Consider the following 24,183-nt stretch of genomic DNA (forward strand, 5'->3'; position numbering starts at 1 on the left):
TTAAAGTCGTTAGTAAGGTGTCCTTAAGTTCGTTAGTAAGTTGTCCTTAAGGTCGTTCGTAAGTTGTCCTTAAAGTCGTTCGTAAGTTGTCCTTAAGGTCGTTAGTAAGGTGTCCTTAAGGTCGTTAGTAAATTATCCTTAAGGTCATTAGTAAGGTGTCCTTAAGGTCGTTAGTAAGTTGTCCTTAAGGTCGTTCGTAAGTTGTCGTTCGTAAGTTGTCCTTAAGGTCATTCATAAGTTGTCCTTAATGTCATTAGTAAGTTGTCCTTAAAGTCGTTAGTAAATTATCCTTCAGGTCGTTAGTAAGGTGTCCTTAAGGTCGTTAGTAAGTTGTCCTTAAAGTCGTTAGCAAGATGTCCTTGAGGTCGTTAGTAAGGTGTCCTTAAGGTCGTTAGTAAGGTGTCCTTAATGTCATTAGTAAGTTGTCCTTAAAGTCGTTAGTAAGGTGCCCTTAAGGTCATTAGTAAATTATCCTTAAAGTCGTTAGTAAGGTGTCCTTAAGGTCGTTAGTAAGTTGTCCTTAAGGTCGTTCGTAAGTTGTCCTTAAGGTCGTTAGTAAGGTGTCCTTAAAGTCGTTAGTAAGGTGTCCTTAAGGTCGTTAGTAAATTATCCTTAAAGTTGTTAGTAAGGTGTCCTTAAGGTCGTTAGTAAGTTGTCCTTAAGGTCGTTCGTAAGTTGTCTTTAAGGTCGTTTGTAAAGTGTCCTTAGGTCAGGCAGTGCTGCTCTTTTCCTTTTTCACTTCTGCACAGTCTGCTAGGCAGAGGGTCCTTCATAACTAGGATTTGCATAGAAAGCTCAAGTATTATTTGGATAAAGCTAAGGCCATTTGTGAGTCTGACCAGCTTTTTGTTTCTTTTTATCCCAGGACTTTGGGTTTAGCTATTTTCTAGCAAACCATCTCCTCCTGGATATCTAAGGCCATTTCCTTTTGTTATTCTTTTCGTGGCAAATGTCTGCCTACTTCAGTTACAGCTCATTCCACTAAGGCTGTTGCCTCTTCTGGTGCTCTTTCCAAGGGTTTGGTCACCAATTACATCCTTGAAGTTGCTTATTGGTACTCGGAGCATACCTTTACTAAGCATTATAAATTGGATATAGTTGCTAGGGCCATCCTGCATGGGGTTGTTGAGGGCTCTTCCCAGCCAAATGTCTTCCAGTCCTTTTCATGAGCTTTTGTACCCTCTCTAAGGTACAGAATACTGCAACAGTGATATAGGAAGATATAGTACAGTTGTGTAAAATGTTACCATCTGTTAGAAATACTGCAACAGTGATATAGGAAGACATAATACAGTTGTGTAAAATGCTACCATCTGTTAGAAATACTGCAACAGTGATATAGGAAGACATAGTACAGTTGTGTAAAATCTTACCTTAACAGTAGATGTCCTTCTCTTCACTATTGCAGTATCTGGTCCCTCCCTCCTCCCCCCTTTTTCTTTTGGGTTTTGATTTGGTTACCCTTCTGGCTTAGGGTCCCCTTTTCCATCTGCATTTTCTCCCTTTGGATGTGCATAGCCTCCTTTTGTCCTATGGAGACTGTTAACTTCTGGGCAGTTCAGTTCTGAGTAACTGCATCAGTATGTCAGCTTTATGCCCTACTTCCTGCATGGGGAGCATACATATGACAAATGGCTCATACAAGATCTGAAGTCTTTGGTATACTGGCCAGACACTGGGCTGTCCTTGGCAGGAGATCAATTCAGTGAAGCATACTGCAGCAGTGAAGAGAGGGGCATCTACTGTTATGGTAAAATTTTTCACAAGTGAACTTTCTGCTTGTTTGACTGTGCAGGATGTAGGCTTGTAAGACTTGTCCACTGGAGAAGTCCTGGCCAATAACTGAGGCATGAACTTCCAGGACAGACACCAGATGTAGGTAGTCATTGTGAAGTTTGAGGAGGTAGTCCACTTTCTAGTTATGTGATGCTCTGCAGTGCTCCAGAGGAAAAATGTGTAAAGTTAGTTAAAAATTATTGGATGTTGATTAGTAATGAGGTTTAAGGGTGTGATCTGCCAGTGAGATTCATCCTGTAGTCCTGGGTTTGATTCTGTCAGTGTCCACTTGCTTATTATGTGACTCTGAAAAGTGGTTCTGTGGTATTTCCTTTAAGGCTTCTTGGGCCTAGTGGGCTTGTGTTTTTTTTAAAGTGAAGTATCTGCTGTAGTGCACTGATATAGTGTGGTACGATAGGATTGTCTACTTGACACAGAGCCTCTTGTATTGTGAATTACAGCCATAAGTCAGGTAGTTTATCTGCACTGTTGTTACGAGGCATATTAAGCTTACTGACGAACCAAGGGAAAGAAGAACTTTTCCAACCATCAGCAAATTTGTGTGTGTGAAAAGTGTTGAGCAAGTCAACTTCCAGCCAAGTCCATACTGCTTTAGGTCCTGTAATTTAGAGTATAGTAGCCCTGTAATTGTGCAATTACACAATCCATTTAAATTGCAGGGATGCCGTAATGAATTTTTCAGCTATGAATATTTTTCTCAGTCAGGACTTTCTGTCGTTTTTTTTTGTCAGGGTTTATTTTACACAGTTTATGGTATTTATAAAATAACACTACTAGGTTTTACTTACTATTTAATTTTTTTTATTATATCCTTAGGTCAAAGCAGATAAAAACAGCAATAACTTAACACGGCTGCAGCAGGCTTCCCGGCACGTGAATGAAATGACTGCCAATGTAGTTGCTTCTACAAAGTCTGGGCAGGATCAAATTGAAGAGAAAGGTAGGAATGAAGTACTGTTCTTACTCCTAGTTAAATTTCATGTTTAACTTTACTGCATGATGCTCAGCAATTTTGTTTTAATCTTTTTTATTATATACGCATTTAATCAAAGCAAAAGAAGTTGTCAAAGCTTTCTTTTGTAGTATACAAATGGCATCTTATTTGCATTTTTTTTTTGCCAAGTGCAGAGTTTTCGTCAGGACTGCATCTCCTTACAGCCAAAAACAGACAGGCCTTGCCCATCAAGTTGTACTACACACAGCAGTGTAGGACTCAGTGCTTTACTGCACATAGCAGTGCAGGACCCAGTGCTTTACTGCACACATCAGTGCAGGACCCAGTGCTTTACTGCACACAGCAGTGCAGGACCCAGTGCTTTACTGCACACAGCAGTGTAGGGCCAAGTGCTTTACTGCACACAGCAGTGTAGGGCCACGTGCTTTACTGCACACAGCAGTATAGGACCCAGTGCTTTACTGCACACAGCAGTGTAGGACCCAGTGCTTTACTGCACACAGCAGTGCAGGACCCAGTGCTTTACTGCACACAGCAGTGTTGGACCCAGTGCTTTACTGCACACAGCAGTGTAGGACCCAGTGCTTTACTGCACACAGCAGTGCAAGACCCAGTGCTTTACTGCACACAGCAGTGCAGGACCCAGTGCTTTACTGCACACAGCAGTGCAGGACCCAGTGCTTTACTGCACACAGCAGTGCAGGACCCAGTGCTTTACTGCACGCAGCAGTGTAGGACCCAGTGCTTTACTGCACACAGCAGTGCAGGACCCAGTGCTTTACTTATTGTTAGTCATGAAATGGTTTTCAGAGCTTGTTTTCCATTGGGTTTCTATACAGAGATATATTTTATTCTCTTTTGCTGGATTTCACCAGGGATCTCTTCCTAGATTAAAAGAACCAATTCATTTCATTCTGTTTTGTGCTGTTTTATTATGATCACAGCAGTAGAATCACATATAGTATTATAAATTTGTTTTCCGTCATCTCATTTCATAGGTAAGTACTAGGCTATCTGCCCAAGGGCATTTATAAGCCTAGCCAGAATGTGTTGGCTTTTGCCAACCCTTAGATTAGTTCTCTGTGCCTCTGTCCAGCAGAGTCATTAGTTCCCTGTGCCACTGTCCAGCAGAGCCACTGCAGTGATCCCAGGGTAAATTTTCTGTTTCCCATCCACCTGTCAAGGTTTCTCTTGAAGAGTGCTAGTGAGGGGCTCTGCCTGATGTATATTGGAATCCTGTTCCAAAGCATGGGAAGTCTCTGGGACAGGAATCTATCACCCCAGCCTGTCCTATTTATGGTTGTGGTGCGGTTTATATCTCTATAGCATGTGGCTCTCCCGTTTACAACAGATGACATAAGATAGAATGTTAGTAATTTGATGGGAAATTTGCATTTCCCATTAAACAAACCACTATGGTTTATTACTTTACAGACTAGTCCTGTAATTTAGGAGATGTATTTGTACGCAATGAAGTGAAATTCCATCCAGGTATCCATCCATTTGGTTAGGATCATGATGGTAACAAGCTAAGCAGGGTAGGCCAGACTTCCGTTTCTCCATCAGACAGCCTTAGTCACATCCTGTGGAATATGCGGGTGTTCCCAGGCAACCGAGAGAGAGTTAATGCCTACATTGTGTCCTGGGTCTTCCCTGGAGCCTCCTTCCAGTGGGAGTGTCTGACACATCTCCAGTGAGAGGTGCACAGGAAGCAGCTTTCCATGGTGCCCAGACCACCCAAACTGACCCAGCACAAAGGAATATTCTGATATCCTCCCAGATCGCTGAGCTCTTAACTGTGCCATAAAGAATGTGCCCAGTTGCACTGTAAAAGAACCTCATTTGTGGGACTTGTATCCATAACCTTACCCTGTTGGGCACTACTCAAAGCTTTAACCATAGGTGAAAATAAGGACGTAAAGTCAGTGGTAAATTCAGAGCTCTGTCCTGTGACTTAGCTTTCACTACAGCTCCACAATCTGGAAAAAACATCCGCAGTATTGCTTGCATGGTGCCTATGCACTGGTCAGTCTCCAGAACCCCTCTATCTTCATTGTGAACAAGAGTTAAGGATAGTTCCACCTGAGATATCTGCCCTTCCCCCTTCCCTGAGATATCTGCCCTTCCCCCTTACTTGCAGAGGGCAGTCCACTCTTTTTCAGGTGAGAACCACGACTTAGAGCTGATTTTCATTGCAGACAGCTTATGCTCACTAGCAAATCTTTACAGAATATGCCGTAGGAACACAGCTTCCCGAGGCTGATAGGACACTGTAAGTTGCAGACAACAAGATGCCAGCCTTGTATTTTCAAACTGGCTGGACTTTAGACATTGGTTGCACCTTGATATATACTATCCATGAGAATCTCAAATGGAAGGAGCAATTTGAGATGGCCTTGGTAGTGTCCTTATCCCCACATTGAGTGCACACTATGAAATGACAAGAATGCATGCAGAGCTCTCACTTATCAGTACAGGCATTGGAATGCATGCAGCAATTGTCTTGTTATCCTGTTGGGCCGCAGCATTGTTCACAAGACATTCCCCTCAAACTAGGTGAAACATGCACATTTAGTTTAAACTTAATACTGCATTTGTAAAATAAATAAAGTGAAGTAAAGTTTTTACATTAATTGGCAAGATGTGAAAATCTACTTTTGGCTCCGTTGTAATGGAATAACATCGAGATTTCCTCTTCTGAGAGCCTGATTTCAACAAATGTTTGCTTGGTCTGTCTCCCTTGCTTGGCAGCATATGTACCTCCCACACTCAATCGATGTGATGTCATGACAACTGCTTTAGGTACTTTATCTGTGCATCTCCCCCCCCCCCCATGCTCCCCAGTTTGTTTTTTATGCTACTCTCTCAGTTTAAATTTCACTCCTAGTGTTCTTTGTTGAAAGGTTCTTGTGTTAGATGCCAGAGAAGTCAAAATCTTCCAGGTATTCCTGTAGTCTTCTGATCCCTAGCTTAAGGCTATGTCCACTCTGTCGATACTACCCAGGGACCATCTCCTAAACTGAAGGAGTGCTTTGTCAACTTTGTATCCTGACCATTCCAGCATGACGCCATGAGAAGGTAAAGGCTTTAACCAATGGGCATGGAGGTGTTGGCATTGGAAGGTAGACAGGGCATGGAGTGACAGGATGGTCTCTCACGTGATTCCAGGCAGAGTTAGAAGGAAAGGTACCAGCTGAAGCCTGCGCTCGGTAAGGACATTCCTGTTTTCCTCATTTACCCTTCCTGTGATAGCAGGAGATTAACATGATCCCTTCATCTGCTGACTTTGCAAAGGGTGATTGAGGAGACCGCTCCAAGGCTTTCATGTTTGGTGATTAATCCTGGGTCATTATTGTCAATCCTCCATTATTTTAGTATCTAGAGTATCTTGGCAGCTGGTCAGCTCACATGGAAGTATCTTTCAAGTCTTACAGTGAAGGCTTTATGGTTAGGCTGAAGCCCAAGGAGTCTACTCCGTTTATTTCTCCTGGGATCAGGTGGGCTTCCCAGTTAATGCAAAGGACTCTTCTGTATTCTCAAAACCAAGTTGGCTGCAGATCCTTCTGATGATGCCTGCTGTTTGTATATTATTCATATATTTTGGGAGTCACTCTTACTGATGCAAGAGTGCACCCTTAAGAATAACAAGCTGATTCTGATGCGTGATCTTCTCAGGCCACTCAATGCCACTGCTACCTTATTATTATTTTTATTATTATTTATTTATGTATTTAACATTTGTTGACCGGGAAAATCCGACTAGGTTGCACAGAGCCTGTTTTCAGTGGAGGCCCAGGGAGAAATGCTCCAGCTTATGAGACGTCTGTTCTCCACCCCGGTGATTCACCTTCTGTATGATTCATTTTGCTTGCTTCTAGCAGGTGCATGGCATCTTCCCCCCCCTTGGAGTTTGTATTTGATGTGTTTTCCTTTCTACTCAAATTGTGCTTGCAAGGGTAATTCTGAGAACACTGCAGTACCTGTTTCATAGAGAGGGAGGGATATTGATAGCTCTAATCCCTACAGCTTGTCCCATTCTTAGATGACCCCCCTTTATGGAACCTTGCATGTTTACAAGCTTCTCTTTGAACTGGCATGTTTTTTTCTTCTGACTTATCAGTAAAGACTCACTCTGTGTCGGTGAAAGTAGAATGAGGAGTATTGGATCATTCTCCCTTTAAACCTTTCTTGACTTTACCTTTGGAGCCTGGAAGCATCTGGATTTGGCTGGTTTCTGTCCCAAGAAATCAAATGCATTCTGTACACCTAATAGTTTTGTAGCTGTGGTGGAGTTACAGCAGGTTATTAAATTATTACACAGCCCAACACAAGGATCATGTCAAGAGTAGCTCAGAAGAACTCACTAAAGAAATCAAAAAAGGTAAAGCTTTATTCAGAGTAGTAAGAAAGCCTTCTACAACCACATCCAAAAGGTAAAGAGCAAGAACCAGGAGTGTAGTGTGCTACAACAAAATGATCTGGAGTAGGGACTTCATTTGTCAGCAACCTGTGGGTCTTGGATCCGATATCGGATCCGAGCCTGCAACTTGTAGCATAGCTATGGATCCGAGCTCCTAGCTCCTCCGCTCACCCATAATCCCCTGCCAACCTCCTATGACCTCAGATCTAGTTTGCCGCACTTGAGTGTGTAGCTAGATTTTAGAGCTCCTAGCATTTTCTTAACAGTTAAGTGAATTTCTTCCTTTTTTATCAAACTTTGTAATTGTAATTTGTGTGAGTGGTTAGGTTTCCTATCTAGTTTAATTTTTTTTGGTTTTCACCCTCCCCTCGCTGGTTGTTAGAGTGTGTCTGTGTGTGTTTGTGTTTGGGGCCTGGTGTGCTTGTGTAGTGTACTTTGGTTTTGGGTATGGCAGAGGCCCCAAAACCTATTTTTTCTAAATGCACCGAGTGTGGCCATAAGCTATCTCCGGCTGATGGCCACACTCGGTGTGTTCGGTGCCTTGGGGTTGAACACCTCTCTTCAGGATGTACCATTTGTGCAGCGTTCAACCCCAGGGCACTGAAAGTGCGGAGGTCAAAGCTTGTCCTGGCGGGTCTTTTGCCTCCGGATTCGGCTTCGGCCTCTGCTCCTCCCGTGGCACCTCCTCGGCCTGTGGTGATAGCCACTCCTGCCCCCCTTCCCCCGGACGGGATTCAAACTCCCACTAAAGCACCGGAGGGCAGGGAGGCCAGGAAGGAGAAATGGAGGGCGAAGCACCACAAGCGACGGGCTGAGGCCTCCGCTTCGGGCCCCCGGCTAAGCGGGCTTCTCCCTCCACGGCTTCCAGGTCTCCTCCTCCTCGGCTCCGATCTCCTTGCTTCTCCCCAGGACCCAAGGAGGAGGAGACCCGATCTCCATCGAGGTCATCGAGGCGGCACTCCAGGCCTGCCTCGGTGGCCTCTTCGAGATCTACATACAGCCTGTCAGAAGCAGACTTGGACCGGATGATGCGAAGGTTCATCCAGGCCCAGCTGCAGATGGGAGTGCTCCTGCCTCCCCCCCCCTTTGGGGGGGAGCTCGACCTCTTTCTTTGCTCCGATTGCTCCTTCTCCGACCCGCTTCCCGGGCTCGGAGCGTTCGGAGCAGGGCAGTGTCGGAGCCAGGGGTGGGTCGGCGCCAACAGTACTGGGTACTTTGGATCAGACCCTGCCCTCGAGTTTGTCGGTTCCATCGTCTGATCCAACCTCTTGGAACTGTGGGCTGAGCTTCAGATCCAAGGGTTTCAGTGTGCCTTCGGCTCCGTCCAGGTCGGAGCATACTGGTCCCTCGGATCCGACGGTCTCGGCGCCGGTTCCGATCCCTTCATCGGATCCGAGTGGGAGTCGACTTTCAGAGCCCAGGGAGAGCGGCTCCTCCTCAGCCTTCGATGCAATGGAGAGGGCTCTGTCGAGAGCATCCAGACCCCCGGCCCTTGCCTTGGCTCCACCCTGCACTCCCTCTCTGCTGGGTCAGGCTTCCATCACCCGGCCACAGGGACAGCCTGCTTCGATGTCCCAGGTTGTTCCATTGGAACAAGATATTCGGACAGCCCCCCCCCCGAGGAAGTGCCTCGCAAGCACAAGTGTAAGAGGAGGCACGTGGACTCCCCTGAGTCCTTAACAGAGGACACGGACTTGGATGAAGGGAAGGCTCCCCAAGGTCACCCCCGGAGGATGTCTCCTTTGGAGACATCATGGAAATGCTTAGGATCAGAGGTGGGTGGTCTGCCCCCAAGGCTTCCTCTGACGAGTCCGTGTTCCTAGAGGCATTCGAAGCAGGCCCGTCTACCTCTTGGGTGTCCCCTCCGGCCGACCCCCTGGTGGACCTTATTACCACCAGGGCGTGGAAGGAGCCAGACACTGTGGAGCCAGTCCCTAAATGCCCGGACAGGATACTGAGCCCCCCCGCAGACCGGTCCAACTGGAGCAAGGGTCCCCCCGTAGATGCCATGTTGACGGCGGCAGCCACGAAGAGGGAACTAGCTCAGGAGAGCCCCTCGGTCCATCCACCGAGCAAGGAGTCCCACTCGATGGATCGCCTTGGGAAGCGGGTTTTTAGTTCAGTGACCTTCTCGGTAAGGTCTCTGAACTATATGGCACATGTCATCAGGATGCAGCGGGATCTTATCAAAGAATACGCTGCCCCCCCCCCCCCAAGTCCATGTCGGCGGAGGACAAGCAGTTGTACTCCACTCGAATGGCCACTCTAAGGTCTATCTCCAATACCTCTATGCGGCTTTTGTCCCCTGCTACTGAGGGAGCCGCTAGAGCTAGCGGAGCGGGCCTAGTCATGAGACGTCAGGCCTGGCTCCGGCATTGTGACTTCATGGAGCCCTTTAAGGCATCCTTTGCGAACACCCCTTTTGATGGTTCTGCCTTGTTTGGCAAGACCGTTCGCAAAACACTGGTCCAGAGCGAGAAGGATGGGAAGACGTTGTCTGCCGTCGGAGTCTGCTTCTCTGCTCCCCAGAGGTCCTTCTCGAAGAACCAAAGGGGACAGAAGAAGATGTGGTTCCGGAAATTGCAACATTCCCAACCTGCTCCAGACAACCAGTCCTTCCGTGGCAGAGGAGGACAGGGAGGACGCCGCCCTAGGGGCAGAGGGGCCCCGAAGAACTTTGGGTCCAGAGAATCCTTCTCTGACCGGCCCACACAGCAGCCCTGAAGGGTTGCCTGACTGCTCTGCTCTGGAGGCAGTTGGGGGGCGTTTCTCGAGGCATCTGGCGGCATGGGAGTCCATCACATCAGACCGCTGGGTGCTTCGTATCATATCCAGAGGCTACAAAATTCCAATGTATCATGTCCCCAAACTCAGGAGCCTCCCCAATGTTCCTCCCGATCAGAAGGAGGCTGCAGCCGCAGAAATCCAGCGGCTGTTAGAAAAAAGAGCCATCCAACCCGTCCCCCAAGACCAGCTCGGATTAGGGTTCTACTCCAGGTTCTTTCTGGTGCCAAAAAAGACGGGGGACTTGAGACCAATTCTAGATCTTTCCCTCTTGAACTTGTTGGTAACCAAGGAAAAATTCCGAATGGTCACTCTTCAATCCATTCTCCCCCTCTTACGGGAGAGCGATTGGATGTGCTCTATAGACCTCAAGGATACGTACTACCACATTCTAATGGACAGACGATCCAGGAGGTTTCTCTGCTTCCGGCTGGGAGCCAGTCATTATCAGTTCAGGGTCCTTCCCTTTGGCCTCACCACAGCCCCCAGGGTGTTCACCAAAGTTTTAGCAGTGATAGCGGCCCACCTGAGACTCCAGGGAATGCAGGTCTTTCCGTACCTGGACGACTGGCTTCTAACCGCCCCAACAAGGCATCTACTCTGCTCAGCCAAAGATTACTTTCTCCGCCTAGCCCCCCAGTTAGGCATTACAATCAATGCGGACAAATCTTCCCTTGCTCCGACACAAGTAATAGAGTTTATAGGGGCCAGATTAGATACCAGGGATCTACGAGTCTTCCTGACTTCGGAATGACTACAGAATCTGAGATTGCATGTGCGGGCCATCCTACAATCGGAAGCTCCATCGGCAGAATTGGTCCTGAGGGCGCTGGGCTCCATGGTGGCTGCAATAACACTTCTTCCATGTGCTCGCCTAAATATGAGGGTACTGCAGTGGACCCTTCACGTGCAATGGTCCTTCCAGTCTCTTCCTCTCTGCCACCCTATCTCTATCAGCAAGGTTTGCAGGAGGGCCCTGTTATGGTGGCTCCAATCCCTGGACCTCCATATAGGCCGGCCCTTCTGCACTCTTCCCCCTCTCGCCACTGTGACCACGGACGCCTCTCGCCTTGGGTGGGGGGGGGCATTACACGGGCAGGACAGTCCAAGGCACGTGGAATGACACAGAGACCTCCTTGCATATCAGCGTTCTGGAGAAGAGAGCGGTGCTGTTGGCATTGCTGGCACTTCAGAATCTCCTCCTCGTAGGAACGATTGCAATTCAGTCAGATAGCATGTCTGTTGTTTGGTACATCAACAAACAGGGGAGAACCAGATCCTACCCCTTATGCCGAGAAGCCATGAGAGTGTGGGAATGGGCGATTTCCACCAACCGCTTTCTGATTGCAACGCACATTCTGGGGTGGGCCAACATTCTGGCGGACAAACTCAGCCGCACCATTCTTTCCCCTTACGAGTGGTCTCTCAACCCACTAGTAGGGAAGCAGATATTTGCAAAATGGGGGCAATCCTGCTGCGATCTCTGTGCCTCTCCCTTAAATACGAAATGCGACAGCTTCTTAGCTCTGATTCCCCCACCAGGGGAAGCCCCGAGAGACACTCTGGTGCATGTTTGGCTGTCCGGTCTACCCTATGCCTACCCTCCTTTACCCCTGATGCTAAAGCTCTTACAGAAAGCCTCGCGGTTAGGGAGCAGAATGATCCTCATTGCCCCATTCTGGCCTCGGCAAACTTGGTTCCCTTACCTGTGGTCTCATCTAGTGAATCCTCCTTGGATTCTGGGATCCCACTCCGGATCTAATCTCCCATCCATCGGAATTACAGACCCCAAATCTGGTCAACCTGAAGCTGACAGCTTGGTTGCTCCAGTTCCACTCTTAGTCAGGACTCCCGGCATCTCTTCACCAGTCAAAGCCATCCTGGTGGCAGCACATAAGCCTTCCACCAGGAAAATATACCGCAGTAAATGGAGATGCTTTTCCATCTGGGCGGAACATCATAATCTGGATCCCTTCACTGCCCCTCTACCGTCCGTACTGGATTTTCTAACCGGACTCTTTCAGCAAGGAGCTAGTTGTTCGACAGTCAAGGTACAGTTGGCAGCCATCTCCCATTACCATGTGGGACATGAGACAGGTCCTTTGATGTCAGCTAAATTGTGCAAAACATTTCTCAAGGGCACCTTTCTACTCAGGCCCCCTATCAAAGAAGCCGTACCCCCTTGGGATCTTTCTCTAGTCCTTCAAGCCTTGACCGCTTCTCCCTTTGAACCAGCCACATCGGTCGATCTCAAATATTTGTCCTGGAAAACAGCATTCCTGGTAGCCATCACTTCAGCCAAGAGAGTTTTGGAACTCCAAGCCCTTTCCGTAAAGCCTCCTTACTTGGTCTTCCATCCGGACAGAGTGTACCTCAGGACCAACCCCTCCTTTCTTCCCAAGGTGGCATCGGAAATCAATATCTATCAGTCCATCACCTTACCGGTTTTCTTCCCTAAGTATCAAAATAAAGGAGAGTACAAGCTGCATTCCTTAGATGTACACAGGCAGCTGCGTTTCTACATTCATAGGACAGCTGGTCACAGACAATCCGATCAGCTGTTTGTCTCCTTTGCTAAATTCAGTTTAGGTAAAGCCGTTTCAAAGGTCACCTTGTCACGTTGGATTTCTCGATGTATTTTTCTGGCTTACCAAGCTTCCGGGAGGCCCGCACCTGAGGGAGTCCGTGCACATTCCACTCGCTGCATCTCTACTTCTGCTGCCTTTAAATCTAGAGTGCCATTGGATGATATTTGTTCAGCAGTTACTTGGGCCTCATCTCATACTTTTATTAACCACTACAAATTGGACGTAATTTCTAGAGGGAGAGCATCCTTTGGCTCCGCAGTGCTCCGGAACATCCTTCCATGATGGCCGCCCAAGATTCAGGTAGCTGGGGACTCTGTCCCACAGGTTGCTGACAAATGAAGTCCCTACTCCAGATTAAGAAGTTATGTACTCCCCATAACGTTCCATCTGAGTAGGTGGCTTCATTTGTCTGCAACCATCCCCCCCTCCTCCCCCTTGGCCTTCAGAACTTAGTCCTGTTATATTGTTTTATCTATTATGCTTGTTGGAACACCTTTTCTCAGGTATCCATAGAGGGGCAAACTTGATCTGAGGTCATAGGAGGTTGGCAGGGGATTATGGATGAGGGGGAGGAGCTAGGAGCTCGGATCCATAGCTATGCTACAAGTTGCCGGCTCGGATCCGATATCGGATCCAAGGCCCACAGGTTGCAGACAAATGAAGCCACCTACTCAGATGGAACGTTATGGTGAGTACATAACTTCTTATTATCACCATACCGTAGCTAACAGTAATACAGATTTGGAGCAAATTTCAGGTCACAAAGGAGAACCCCATTCTCTCTTCCACTTTGCAGTTTACATCTAAAATGATCACCTATGCCCTCAATAAGGTCAGACGTACCAGTTCTCTGGAGTAAAATGAGATACCAGGAAGCCTAACTTAAGCAATCAGAAACAGCCTAATGTCCATTCTTATGTACACTGCTAATAGAATATTACAATCTAGCTATGTGCCTAATAATTGGAATGCAAGCTGTGATAGTCCCATTCCATAAGAGATGTTATTACACAGACCCCAATAATTGCAGACAAATCCGTGGCATAGTCCTATTGTGCAAGCTAGCGGAGAGAATGTTCACGGAACATGTTCAGAATGACATTGGAAACCTTCTTCTACTTCATGACTAATCTGGTGCATTCTTGTTGGGGAAGAGCTTGTATACTCAGCCTCATAAATTTGTTTGTGCGCGACCACAACTTTTAATGGAAGGTTTATCTGTCCATGCATCTTACATCAGTTTGGATAAAGAGTTCACATTTATACTCCATTTTGGAATTGTATATAAACTCAGGAATCAGAAAGTAAATGAAGTATGGGTCAACAGCTGGCTACAGGGCCATATACAGCAGTTAAGAATAGGAGAGTTCTGTCCTTACCACTTTCTGTCAGCAGTGGAGCCCCTTAAATATCTGTCCTGGGCCCACTCTTTTTGCCATCTTTTTCACAGATGTCAGAACTAACTGAAATGTCTGCCTCACTATGCAGATGAGTACAAACTTGGGAGCATTATCCTTATCCAGTTTAAATCAACTGTCTTTAAGCAGCACTTCACATTACGCACAGATGGTAAAGTAGAAATGACCTCACTTTCACTATCTGCAGTGGAGCATTCTGGTTTTACCAAACCTCCCCAGACTAGTTTTATATACCATTGACGGGTAGCAGCTAAAAATTGTAAAAGACTGGAGATTTTCATCATTCCCACTGTTGCAGTAATTGTTAGGCTACATGAGTTGTGCCTTGATCAGAACAAGAACAACTGTCCAGCTTCCAAAAGCTCTGGCTGCCTCCCTCCCACACCATCACTCTGACTGCTGATTGGAAGTCAGCAGTCAGAGTGAACATTTCTTCAGTATTTCTTTGCTACCTTGTAAAGAAGCAGTTCAGAGGCTTCACAGGATCAGCAGCTTACAGCTTCATTTCTGGCAGGTAAGTTCCCAGTGAAGGAACCCTTCACCACAAATTTATTGCCCTTTTTTTGACATTTTTTTTAAATAGGGCTTTTAGCAGTATTTTTTCCTTTAGGAAGCACTGTATTATGTTGAATATCAGACGCTTCTTGTCAGGGACCACAGTTTTTATTTCCAAGTTATTTATGGATTATTTTCATGAGAAAATATACTTATTTAAAATTTGAGTTATTTAACTAAATGTTTAGTGTCAGAAAGTCTTTTATTTGGGTAGGGACAATCACAGACTATCAGTACTTATCTACACTTTGTGACAATTTACCTGCCATTTTTCTGTCACACTAAGTTTTTGGTAAAGAGGCGTCTGACAAGATTTTAGTGTACTGTTTATGCATTACTGTGATAGGGGACTGTGTATGCAAATGTATGCAAAAGTCTGCTGCTTGTAAGCACTTTTTGACAACTTATCTTTTGACCAACTCATTACAGCAAAGTGTACCGCCTATATGACATCATCCTAGTTTACAACATGAATACTTACCCTGCTCCAGCTGTTCTGTCTACCACTGTATCTAGAAAGAAAAAAAAAAAAACTTACCAGAGAGCCCTTGCTAACACCATAAGCTCAGTCAATGGGTCTGTTTGTAGCAGCCATTTGTCATTGCTCAGACCACTCGCTTATCTCCCGGCTTCCTCTGGCATAGTCCTTTCAGCCACCACAAACCTGGGGTCAACCAAGTCCTCTTTGGCTGTTCCAGTGTCACATCTGGCTATGGGAGAAGCATCTTCTTGTGGATAAGGAGACACTTTGGTAGATGTTGCTCAGGATAGCTGGGAAAGAGACCTCTAGTCAGGACAGAACTGCCTCCAGAGTAGGTCTTCATCCAATCCATTTCCTGTAAAGGAAAAACAAAACGTTAAACAGTGGTCATCTGAAGACATGATGTCTGTTAGAAAAAAGATGATTTTCTTACCTTAGCCAGGCAACTTTTACAGGCAGTTAATCCTGGTGCTCAGAAATAATGTCAGCAAAGGTATTCTTGTGGAAAATATGTGAGAGGATTCTGACATAGACATAGCTTCTTCTCCTGCAGATTCCCAAACAAGCGTCTCTGATACAGAGGAAACGCATTCCTCACAACCTCCCTTGGAGGAGTTTTCCTTTTCTAACACAGGAGCCAGGATGAATGAGGCACCTTTATGAGAACAGGCAGATGTTCCATCTGAATTGATGACATATTATGATATGTTACATCACTGCTTCATTTCATTCTCATACCTCCTGTTGTACCAGCCTTGGAGGATGTTTACTGCTGATTGTAATAATCCTGACTTACAACCTTCAGTTCCCAAAAGGGCAGGCATACTTTACGAAGTTTCTAAAACTAACAAACATTTTTCCCACCTCTGGCCTGACTCTGCAGCTATATCCACATCTTTGCCCACTAGGAATAGACTTTCTTTTTTTTTTCCAATATTTTCCCTGTGGGCAAAGAAGGTTCATAGGTTGGTACTAAGCTATTGGCCCTAAGGCCTCTACAAGCCTAGCCACAACAATTCCCTGGCTATTTCTTCCCACAGTATTTACTTCCCTGTACCCCTATCTAGCAGGGCGACTGACGTGATCCCTGGGGTGAATTTCCTATCTCCCATCCAATCATCAAGGTTCCTTTTGAAGAGGGCCAAAGAGGTGCTCCGCTTGACATGTATGGCAGTCTATTCCAGAGTCTGGGGAGTCTCTGGGTCAGGAACCTATCCCCCCAGCATGATTTTGTTCATTGTGATGGCAAGGTTTAGATCCGTGGAGCATGTGGCTTAGAGGGATTGGGATTTCTTTAAGTGGAGCATGTCCAACAGCACTGGGTTTGACGTGGCCTTGTATGTTAAGCAGAGATCGCCTCTGAATAGACGATATGCGAGAGAGTATAGCTGGAGTTTTTTTAGACGGTCAGCATAGGTTATTTGCTTTAGGCCTGCAATTCTTTTAGTGAGGTATTTCTGTGGCCTTTCCAGTTATTGCAGATGTCTTGAGGGGTACATACCAAACGGGGGGTTGTATTCTATAATGGGTCTAATGATAATGAGTTAAGTGGGACAATGACCTCCTTTTTTCTGGATGAAAAGTCCTTAGTGATGAGGTGTGCCACGTAGAAGGATTTCCTAACTGTTGTGGAGATGTGGTTATCGAAGGTGAGACCACTGTCCACCTGTGTCCCTAAGTCTCTTATCACACTTTCAGTGTTTAGTGTACTGCCACCTATGTGGTAATTCATGGGTACATGTTTTTTCCAAAAGGGGATAACTATACATTTCTTGGCATTGAGCATTAGCCCATGGCTCTGGCACCAAGCATCTGTTTCTGTAAGGCCCTTTTGTAGAATATCCACATCATTTGGGGATTCAGTAATTGCTCCCAGTTTGCAGTCATCTGCGAACTTTATTAGCCAGAGTCCCTTAGTGTTGGCCTGTACTTCAGAGAAGTAGATGCCAAACAGTACCAGTCCCAGGACTGAACCCTGAGGTACTGCACTTGTCACTTGTCTGGAGCCGGATTTGGAGTCTCCTACTTTTACAGTGTAGGTTCTGTCAGTAAGCCAGTTGGCAACCCATTGAGTGACATAGGGATTAATTCCCTGCTTAGTAAATTTATCTATGATTTCAGAGTGAGGGATGGTGTCGAAGGCTTTGGCGAGGTCTAGATAGGCTGTGTGGACCTCCTTACCCTTGTTCATGGCTCTGGAGACTGATTTGAAGAAGTCAATCAGGTTCAGGAGACAAGATTGGCCCTTCACGAACCCAAACTGTGTGGGGTCCAGTGTTTGAAGGTTGCCAATGTCTTTGTTTATAAGTTCCATGATAATTCGTTCCATGGCCTTGCAGATCAGGCTCATCAGACTCGTGGAGCGGTAGTTCCCGGGGTCCAAGGTGGATTCCTCCTTGTGGAGTGGGATAACTGTAGCTGTGCACAACTCAGTGGGCATGAAGCCTGAGGTGAGGCTACGATTAAACATGACACTTAGGTGAGGTGCCAGTTCATTTTGTAGTTCATGTAGTACACAGCCTGGGATGTCGTCTGGTCCCATGGATGCTGTATTCTTAGCTTTGGAGAGTGCATTTTTACCTGAGTGGCCGTTATTACCAGAATTTGGCAATCTTTCGATATTGAGATGGGCACTTTAGGGGGTGAGAGAGGGGTGAAGTTTGCACTGATATCAATCTGCCAGGATATTGGCAATATCCTTTGGATCAGTATATTTAATGCCATTCTGTTGTAGCTCAGAGCAGATCTGAGCATTGCCATTTAGATTCTTGACATAGCTATAGAATGCCTTGTGGTTGTCTTTGGAATCTTTGGCAATTTTATTTTCGTAACTAGCTTTGGAGGATTTTATGAGGGACCTCAGCTTCTTACTGAGGCTGGTAAGGGAGTTTTTTGCATCCTGGGATTTTCCTCTTTTCTGCAACAGTTTCTTCCCTTTGTTGTAAAGTTTGTTTGTGGCAAGAACCACCAGATTGGCTTCCTTTTTTTGGAGGAGAGCATCTTGGTTCTGTTGGGGATGGCACGATTCATGCACGAGTGGATGTGCTCGTACAGTGCCTTAGTGTAGGATTCAGCAGTTGAACTTTCAGTTCCCGTCTGCATGAGTGTCATGACATTTGTCACTTCTGACTTGAGTAGCATGAAGGTGGCTTTGGAGAAGTTTTTTATGGAGGTTTTCTTACTGGGGGGTGGGGGTGGGATGTAGATGTCAAGGGTGATTAATTTATGGTCAGACCTGACCAACAAGTGGGTGACCATAGGTGTGGAGCATCGATTTCCCATGTTGGTAATGACCAGGTCTAGGATATTGGAGCCCCTGGTGGGACTAAGGATTAGTTGATCCAGGGCATTGGAATTTATGAATTCCAGGAACCGTTGGACAAAGGTGTTGGTACATGAGTAGTTTCCCCAGTTAATGGCAGGGTAGTTGAAATCACCCAGTATTAGTGTGTTTGGTTGTATCTTAATATTTTCCAGTATGTTTAGAAAGGTGTAGTGAGAATCTTGGGGCATAGTGGGGGGGATCTGTAGCAAGCTACAATTTAGATTGCAGTCTTACCTAGTGTTAGTTGCACCTGGAGAATTTCAGACACATTGTGTTGGACAGTTAGCCTGGTGGTGTGAATATCCTTGGTGAATATGGACACTCCTCCACCTTTAGTGTTTCGGTCCTGGTTTGGTGGCTGAAAAGTGTGGTAAATGTTGTAGCCTTGTATTGCAGGGGTGCTCTCTGGATCCTTGAACCTGGTCTCAGTTACTGCACAGATATTGATGTTCTCCATTTTTAAGAGTGCCTCGAGAGAGTGCATTTTGAGGTTTTGACTTCTAGCATTGAGTACCATTACCTTCAGATTTTGCATGCTTGTACCTGTTATGGTGGTGGTTTTGTCCTTTGAACTTTGCCTAAAAAAGGCACTATAGGGGTGGCAAGAGCCTTAGCCAGTCACCTGAATCCCAGGGGCGACAGGTGCAGACCATCTCTGGCAAAGCATTGTGGTTTGTCGATCATATCATCCCAGGCAGACAGATGCTGGATCGCCTTTGAATGACACCAGAAGCTTAGCCAGTTGTTGAAGTCAATTATTCTGTCCTTGTACTGTGGTATCATTCTGGGCGAAGGCAGAAGGCTACTCAGGGCTAGGGTCATACCTGCCTGGGCCATATGATCCGAGAGCTCTTCCATGTCTCTTTTCATGTAGTCCAGGGAGGTAAGTCTCAAGTCATTCACTCCAGCATGGAGAATGACAGAGTCATATTTGTACTTGTTGTGGAGTGACTTGAGTGCATGCGTTATGTGGGGGATCCTGGCACCCGACAGGCAGCTGACGTAATTTTCTCATTGTTCAGCCTGGTGAGTGGGACATCAGTGTGCCTGACTATAGAGTCACCTATGACTAAAGTGTTGGATATGTTGTCCTGCCTTAGGGGCTGTTGTTGGGTGGAAAAGGAAAAATATTGGACATATTTGGCAAGAGAATATTTTCTTCTTCAACCTTCGTATAAAGAATTCTTAACTATCAGACTTGTATGTGGAAGTTTATTCTTTTTTGTACAGACAGTTTCATAGGTTTCATAGGTCAGTACAAGGCTAACTGCCCTTGTGAGCCATTTTAAGCCTAGCCAATTAACCCTTGTGAGAATCAAACCCTGCACCTTGTGTCTATAGGGTAAACACCATAACCATTATGCCAACCTCCTAATTATCTTCTACAGGTTCTCCTGAGGGTAGTGCCTATCTGAATAACATTGTTTCTAACATCTCTCAAGTATAAAGATATGCCTTACAGAGTGTGTATGATGTTTAGTGGAGTCTAGAACACAATCTGCTGTGAAAAAAGGACCAATTAGTAGGGAATATAAAATATTAAGTGATTATAAGAATCAGTCAAAAGAGTTTAGAAAAGATTGGGAAGCTAGACTGGAAAAGCAATTTACAAGGGAACATGGGAGGATATATTTAAAGCTTTCAGGTATGCAATAAAGTCCAGAAGGTTTAGGCTTTTTGCCTGGAAATGTTGCTTAGGTATTTTTATTCCCCAAGCAGACTTCAAAGATTTTTTTCTTGGAAGGATGGCAAAAGTTGAAGGTGTGTTGAGAAGAAAGAAGTAACTGGGAATAGGTTTCTTGGAGTGTAATGAGCTGGCAGATTTTAAAAAAATCAATGCAGAATACTGTGTCAGAAATTTTGTAGAACCAAATGGCTGTAACTAACAAAATTATTCTTTTTTTTTAATCCCTTTATTAAATTATCACTCGAGAGACAGGCAAACTTACATTTTTATAAAAATAATGAAACCATAATAACAAGTTCGCATTTACAGTCATTATTGGATATATAGCAATATATGTTATGTAATGTATAATCTAAGCAACACTACATAAATTATTCAGTTTTACTTTCTGTTAAACATCATTCCTCCTGCAAAACATTTTCTGCATGTATTCTTCCCATAGTTTCCAGTTTTTCTATGTAATTTACTCCTACTTTTTTCTAATCACACTTTCTGTTCTTTTATCTCTTACAATTTTCATTACTTAAGGTATAGTTGGTTTAGATTTTCATCTCCATTTTCCCATAATTGCTTTTTTGGCAAGCACCAGAATTAAACTTTAGGCCTTAATGTGTCTAAGCAGCTCTGATCCTGTATTCCATTAAAAAAATTCCTTAGCTACACTCATTTGCTCACCCAGTATTACTGACAAAATAAGGAATTTTTAAAGTCTACCAACTCATTAAGCTCCCAAAATAGTTGTTCCCAGTTGCCTCTTTCTTCCCCATCACACCTGCAACATTTGCCGTCCTACCTGAGGAAAAATGTTGAGTCTTCTTGGAGTATAAAAGTATCTATGCAAACACTTCCAGGCAAAAATCCTAAATCTTCTGGACTTTGTTGCATATTTATAGGTTATAGGTTCATAGGTTCATACTAGGCTATCTGCCCGAGGGCATTTACAAGCCTAGCCCATCGTTTTGTGGCTTACGCCACCCCTTTAGTATGGGGAACTATACCCATTATTTTGCTGTGCCTCTGTCGAGCAGTGACACTGAGGTAATCCCTGGGGTATATCTGCGATCTCCCATCCATTGGTCAAGATTTCTCTTGAACAAGGCCAGCGAGGTGCTCTGCCTCACATGTACCGGGATTTTGTTCCACAGCATAGGGAGTCTTTGGGTGATGAATCTATCCCTCCAGCACATCCTATTAATAGCCGTGTCAAGGTTTAAGTCTCCGCCCTTGTGGCTCTGATGGATCTAGATTTTTGAGGTGAAGCATATTCATCAAATCTGGGTTTGACATGGCCTTGTATGTTAGGCAAAGGTCACCTCTGAGCAAGCGGTGCGACTGAATAGAGCTGGAGTTCTTTCAGTCGGGCAGCATAGGACAGATTTTTGAGACCCTTTATCCTTTTGGTGAGGAACTTTTGTGGCCTCTCCAGCTGCTGCAAGTGTCGGGTCAGATACATTCCGAATGGGGCATTGTACTCAATCATTGGTCTGATGAGTGATGAGTAAAGGGAGACTATGACCTCCCTTGATCTAGATGAGAATCCCTTCATGATAAGGTGGGCAATGTAGAAGGTCTTCCTAACTACTTTAGCTACATGGGTGTCGAATGACAGACTACTATCAACCTGGGTCCCCAGGTCCCTGATAACTTCTTCTGTGCTCAGTGGATTGCCACCTATTTGGTAGCTAGGGGTAACCTTGTTTTTCCCGAAGGGTATGACTATGCATTTTTTGGCATTTAACTTTAGGCCGTGGCTCTGGGACCAGTTATCCGTTTCTGTGAGACCCTTCTGAAGGATATCTGTGTCAGATGTGTTTTCTACTATGGCGCCCAGTTTGCAGTCATCTGCAAACTTTGTCAGCCATAACCCTCCTGTGTTTGCTTGTACGTCGGAAAAGTAGATGCCAAACAAGAGTGGGCCCAGGACTGAGCCCTGTGGGACACCACTTGTGACAGGCTTTGAGTCTGACATGGCGCCAGCAACTCTGACCCTGTGGGTTCTGTCACTCAGCCAGTTTGCAACCCATCTTGTGATGTATGGGTTGACATTTAAGCTGATGAGTTTTTCAATGATACCCGAGTGGGGTATTGTATCGAAGGCCTTAGCCAGATCGAGGTAGGCTGTATGGACTGCCTTTCCTCATCAATGGCTTTGGTGACTGTTTCGAAAAAGTCAACCAAGTTTAAAAGGCATGATCTGCCTTTGACAAAGCCAAACTGGGTTGGATCCAAAGTCTGCAAATTCCCTATGTCTTTATTTATGAGGTCCATTATGATCCTCTCCATGGCTTTGCAGATAAGGCTTGTCAAGCTAATGGGCCGGTAATTTCCAGGGTCGGTGGAGGCACCGCCTTTGTGAAGTGGTACCACAGTTGCAGTGCGCCACTCCCTGGGTACGTATCCAGAGGTAAGACTTTGATTAAACAGCTGTCCTAACTGTGGGTTTAATTCCTCATTGAGTTCATGGAGCACACAGCCGGGGACACCATCAGGTCCCATGGATGCTGTGTTTTTTGCTTTGGAGAGAGCAGTTCTCACTTGGGCTGGAGATGTTTGGGGCTGCAATCGCTTTGGTATAGATATCTCTCCTTTTGGGGGGGAGAAGTTTGCACTGAACCTGTCAGCCAGTATGTTGGCAATGTCTGTAGGATCAGTAATCTTCACATCATTTTGAACTAGCTCTGAGCATATCTGGGAGTTTCCTCCCAGGTTTCTAACATAGCTAAAGAAGGCCTTATGATTGTCTTTTGAGTCTTTAGCTATTTTTCTCTCGAAATTTGCTTTGGATGATTTTATGAGAACTCTTAGTTTTTTACTTATAGTGATCAAGGGTGTCTTACCTTTTAAGGATTTTGCTCTATCTTGTAGTAGCTTCCTCCTTTTGTTGTAGAGTTTGTTTATGGCTGGGGTCCACCAGACTGGACGCTTGCCTTTGGTACAAAGAGTCTTTGTTTTGCTTGGGATTGCCTTATCCATGCAGTCCTGCAGGTGCTGGTAGAAGGCATTTGTAAGTGATTCAGCGGCTTGAGTACTGTTTTCCGCCGCTCGGGGCCTTAAAGGAGACCACACTAGTCTTTAGAAGTGTGAAGTCGGCTTTTGAGAAGTTCTTTACTGTGGTCTTTTTATTTCAGGTGGGGTGGGATGAGGACCTCCAGCGAGATTAGTTTGTGGTCTGATCTCACCAGTGAGGGGTACACCTCCGGTGTTGAACATTGTGCTCCCATGTTCGTGATGATGAGATCAAGTATGTTATCTCCTCTTGTGGGGATGGTGACTAGTTGTTCCATGGCATTTGAGTTTATGAATTCCAGGAACTTTTGGGCTAGGGTGTTTGGGCTTGAGTAGTGTTCCCAGTCTATATTAGGGTAATTGAAGTCACCTAGCATGATGGTGTTTGGTGATACATTTATCCTCTAGTGTTTTCAGGAAGGCCATGTGAGGTTCCTGAGTTTGTGAGGGTGGCCTGTAACATGCTACAATTTGCAGAGCAGTCTTGCCTATGGTTAATTGCACCTGGATGGTCTCCGATGCATCGTGCGTTGCCACCAGTCTTGAGGTGTGGGTGTCCTTGATGAATATGGATACCCCCCCCTCCTTTCTTGGTATTGTCCGGATTTTGGGGCCGGAACGCATGATATGAGGTAAAACCTGATAGCGCTGGGGTGCTCTCAGGAGCCTTGAACCAGGTTTCTGTCACAGCACAGACATCGATGTTCTCCATACTGAGAAGGGCCTCGAGTGCGTGCATTTTGAGATTTAGACTTCTGGCATTGAGCAGCATTACCCTTAGTTTTTTTCCTTTTATTTGTTCTAGGGTGGTAGGTTTAGAATTTGAGCCTTGCCTAAAAAAGGCACTATGGGGGTGGCAAGAGCCTTTGCCAATATCTGGAATCCCAGGGGTGACAGGTGCAAGCCGTCCCTTAAGCAGCGTGGCTTGTCCAGCATGTCATCCCAGGCAGACAGACACTGGATCCCCTTTGAATGACACCAGTGTTTAAGCCAATTGTTAAAGCTGATCATCTTATCTCTGTATTGTGGCATCATTCTTGGTGAAGGTAGGATACTGCTCAAGGTCAGGGTCATACCTGCCTGGGCTACATAATCAGAGAGCTCCTCAATGTCTCTTTTCATGTAGTCCAAGGAGGTGCGTCTCGGTCGCTTTACACCAGCGTGGAC

General features: G+C 45.6%; 1 protein-coding gene across 2 annotated transcripts in view; it reads left to right on the top strand.

The window, feature by feature from the left end:
- The window catches only part of HIP1R (huntingtin interacting protein 1 related), a 2,955,354-nt gene that overhangs the window by 2,622,295 nt on the left and 308,876 nt on the right, over positions 1 to 24,183 (top strand). For both annotated transcript variants that reach the window (XM_044068914.1, XM_044068915.1), the window contains exon 29: positions 2,614 to 2,737. In XM_044068914.1, the coding sequence (XP_043924849.1) occupies positions 2,614 to 2,737 (124 nt within the window). The remainder of the gene's footprint in view (positions 1 to 2,613; positions 2,738 to 24,183) is intronic.

Source organism: Protopterus annectens, chromosome 4.part0, assembly GCF_019279795.1.
Source record: "Protopterus annectens isolate FY-2018-M chromosome 4.part0, PAN1.0, whole genome shotgun sequence".
In the NCBI taxonomy this organism is placed as follows: Eukaryota; Metazoa; Chordata; order Ceratodontiformes; family Protopteridae; genus Protopterus; species Protopterus annectens.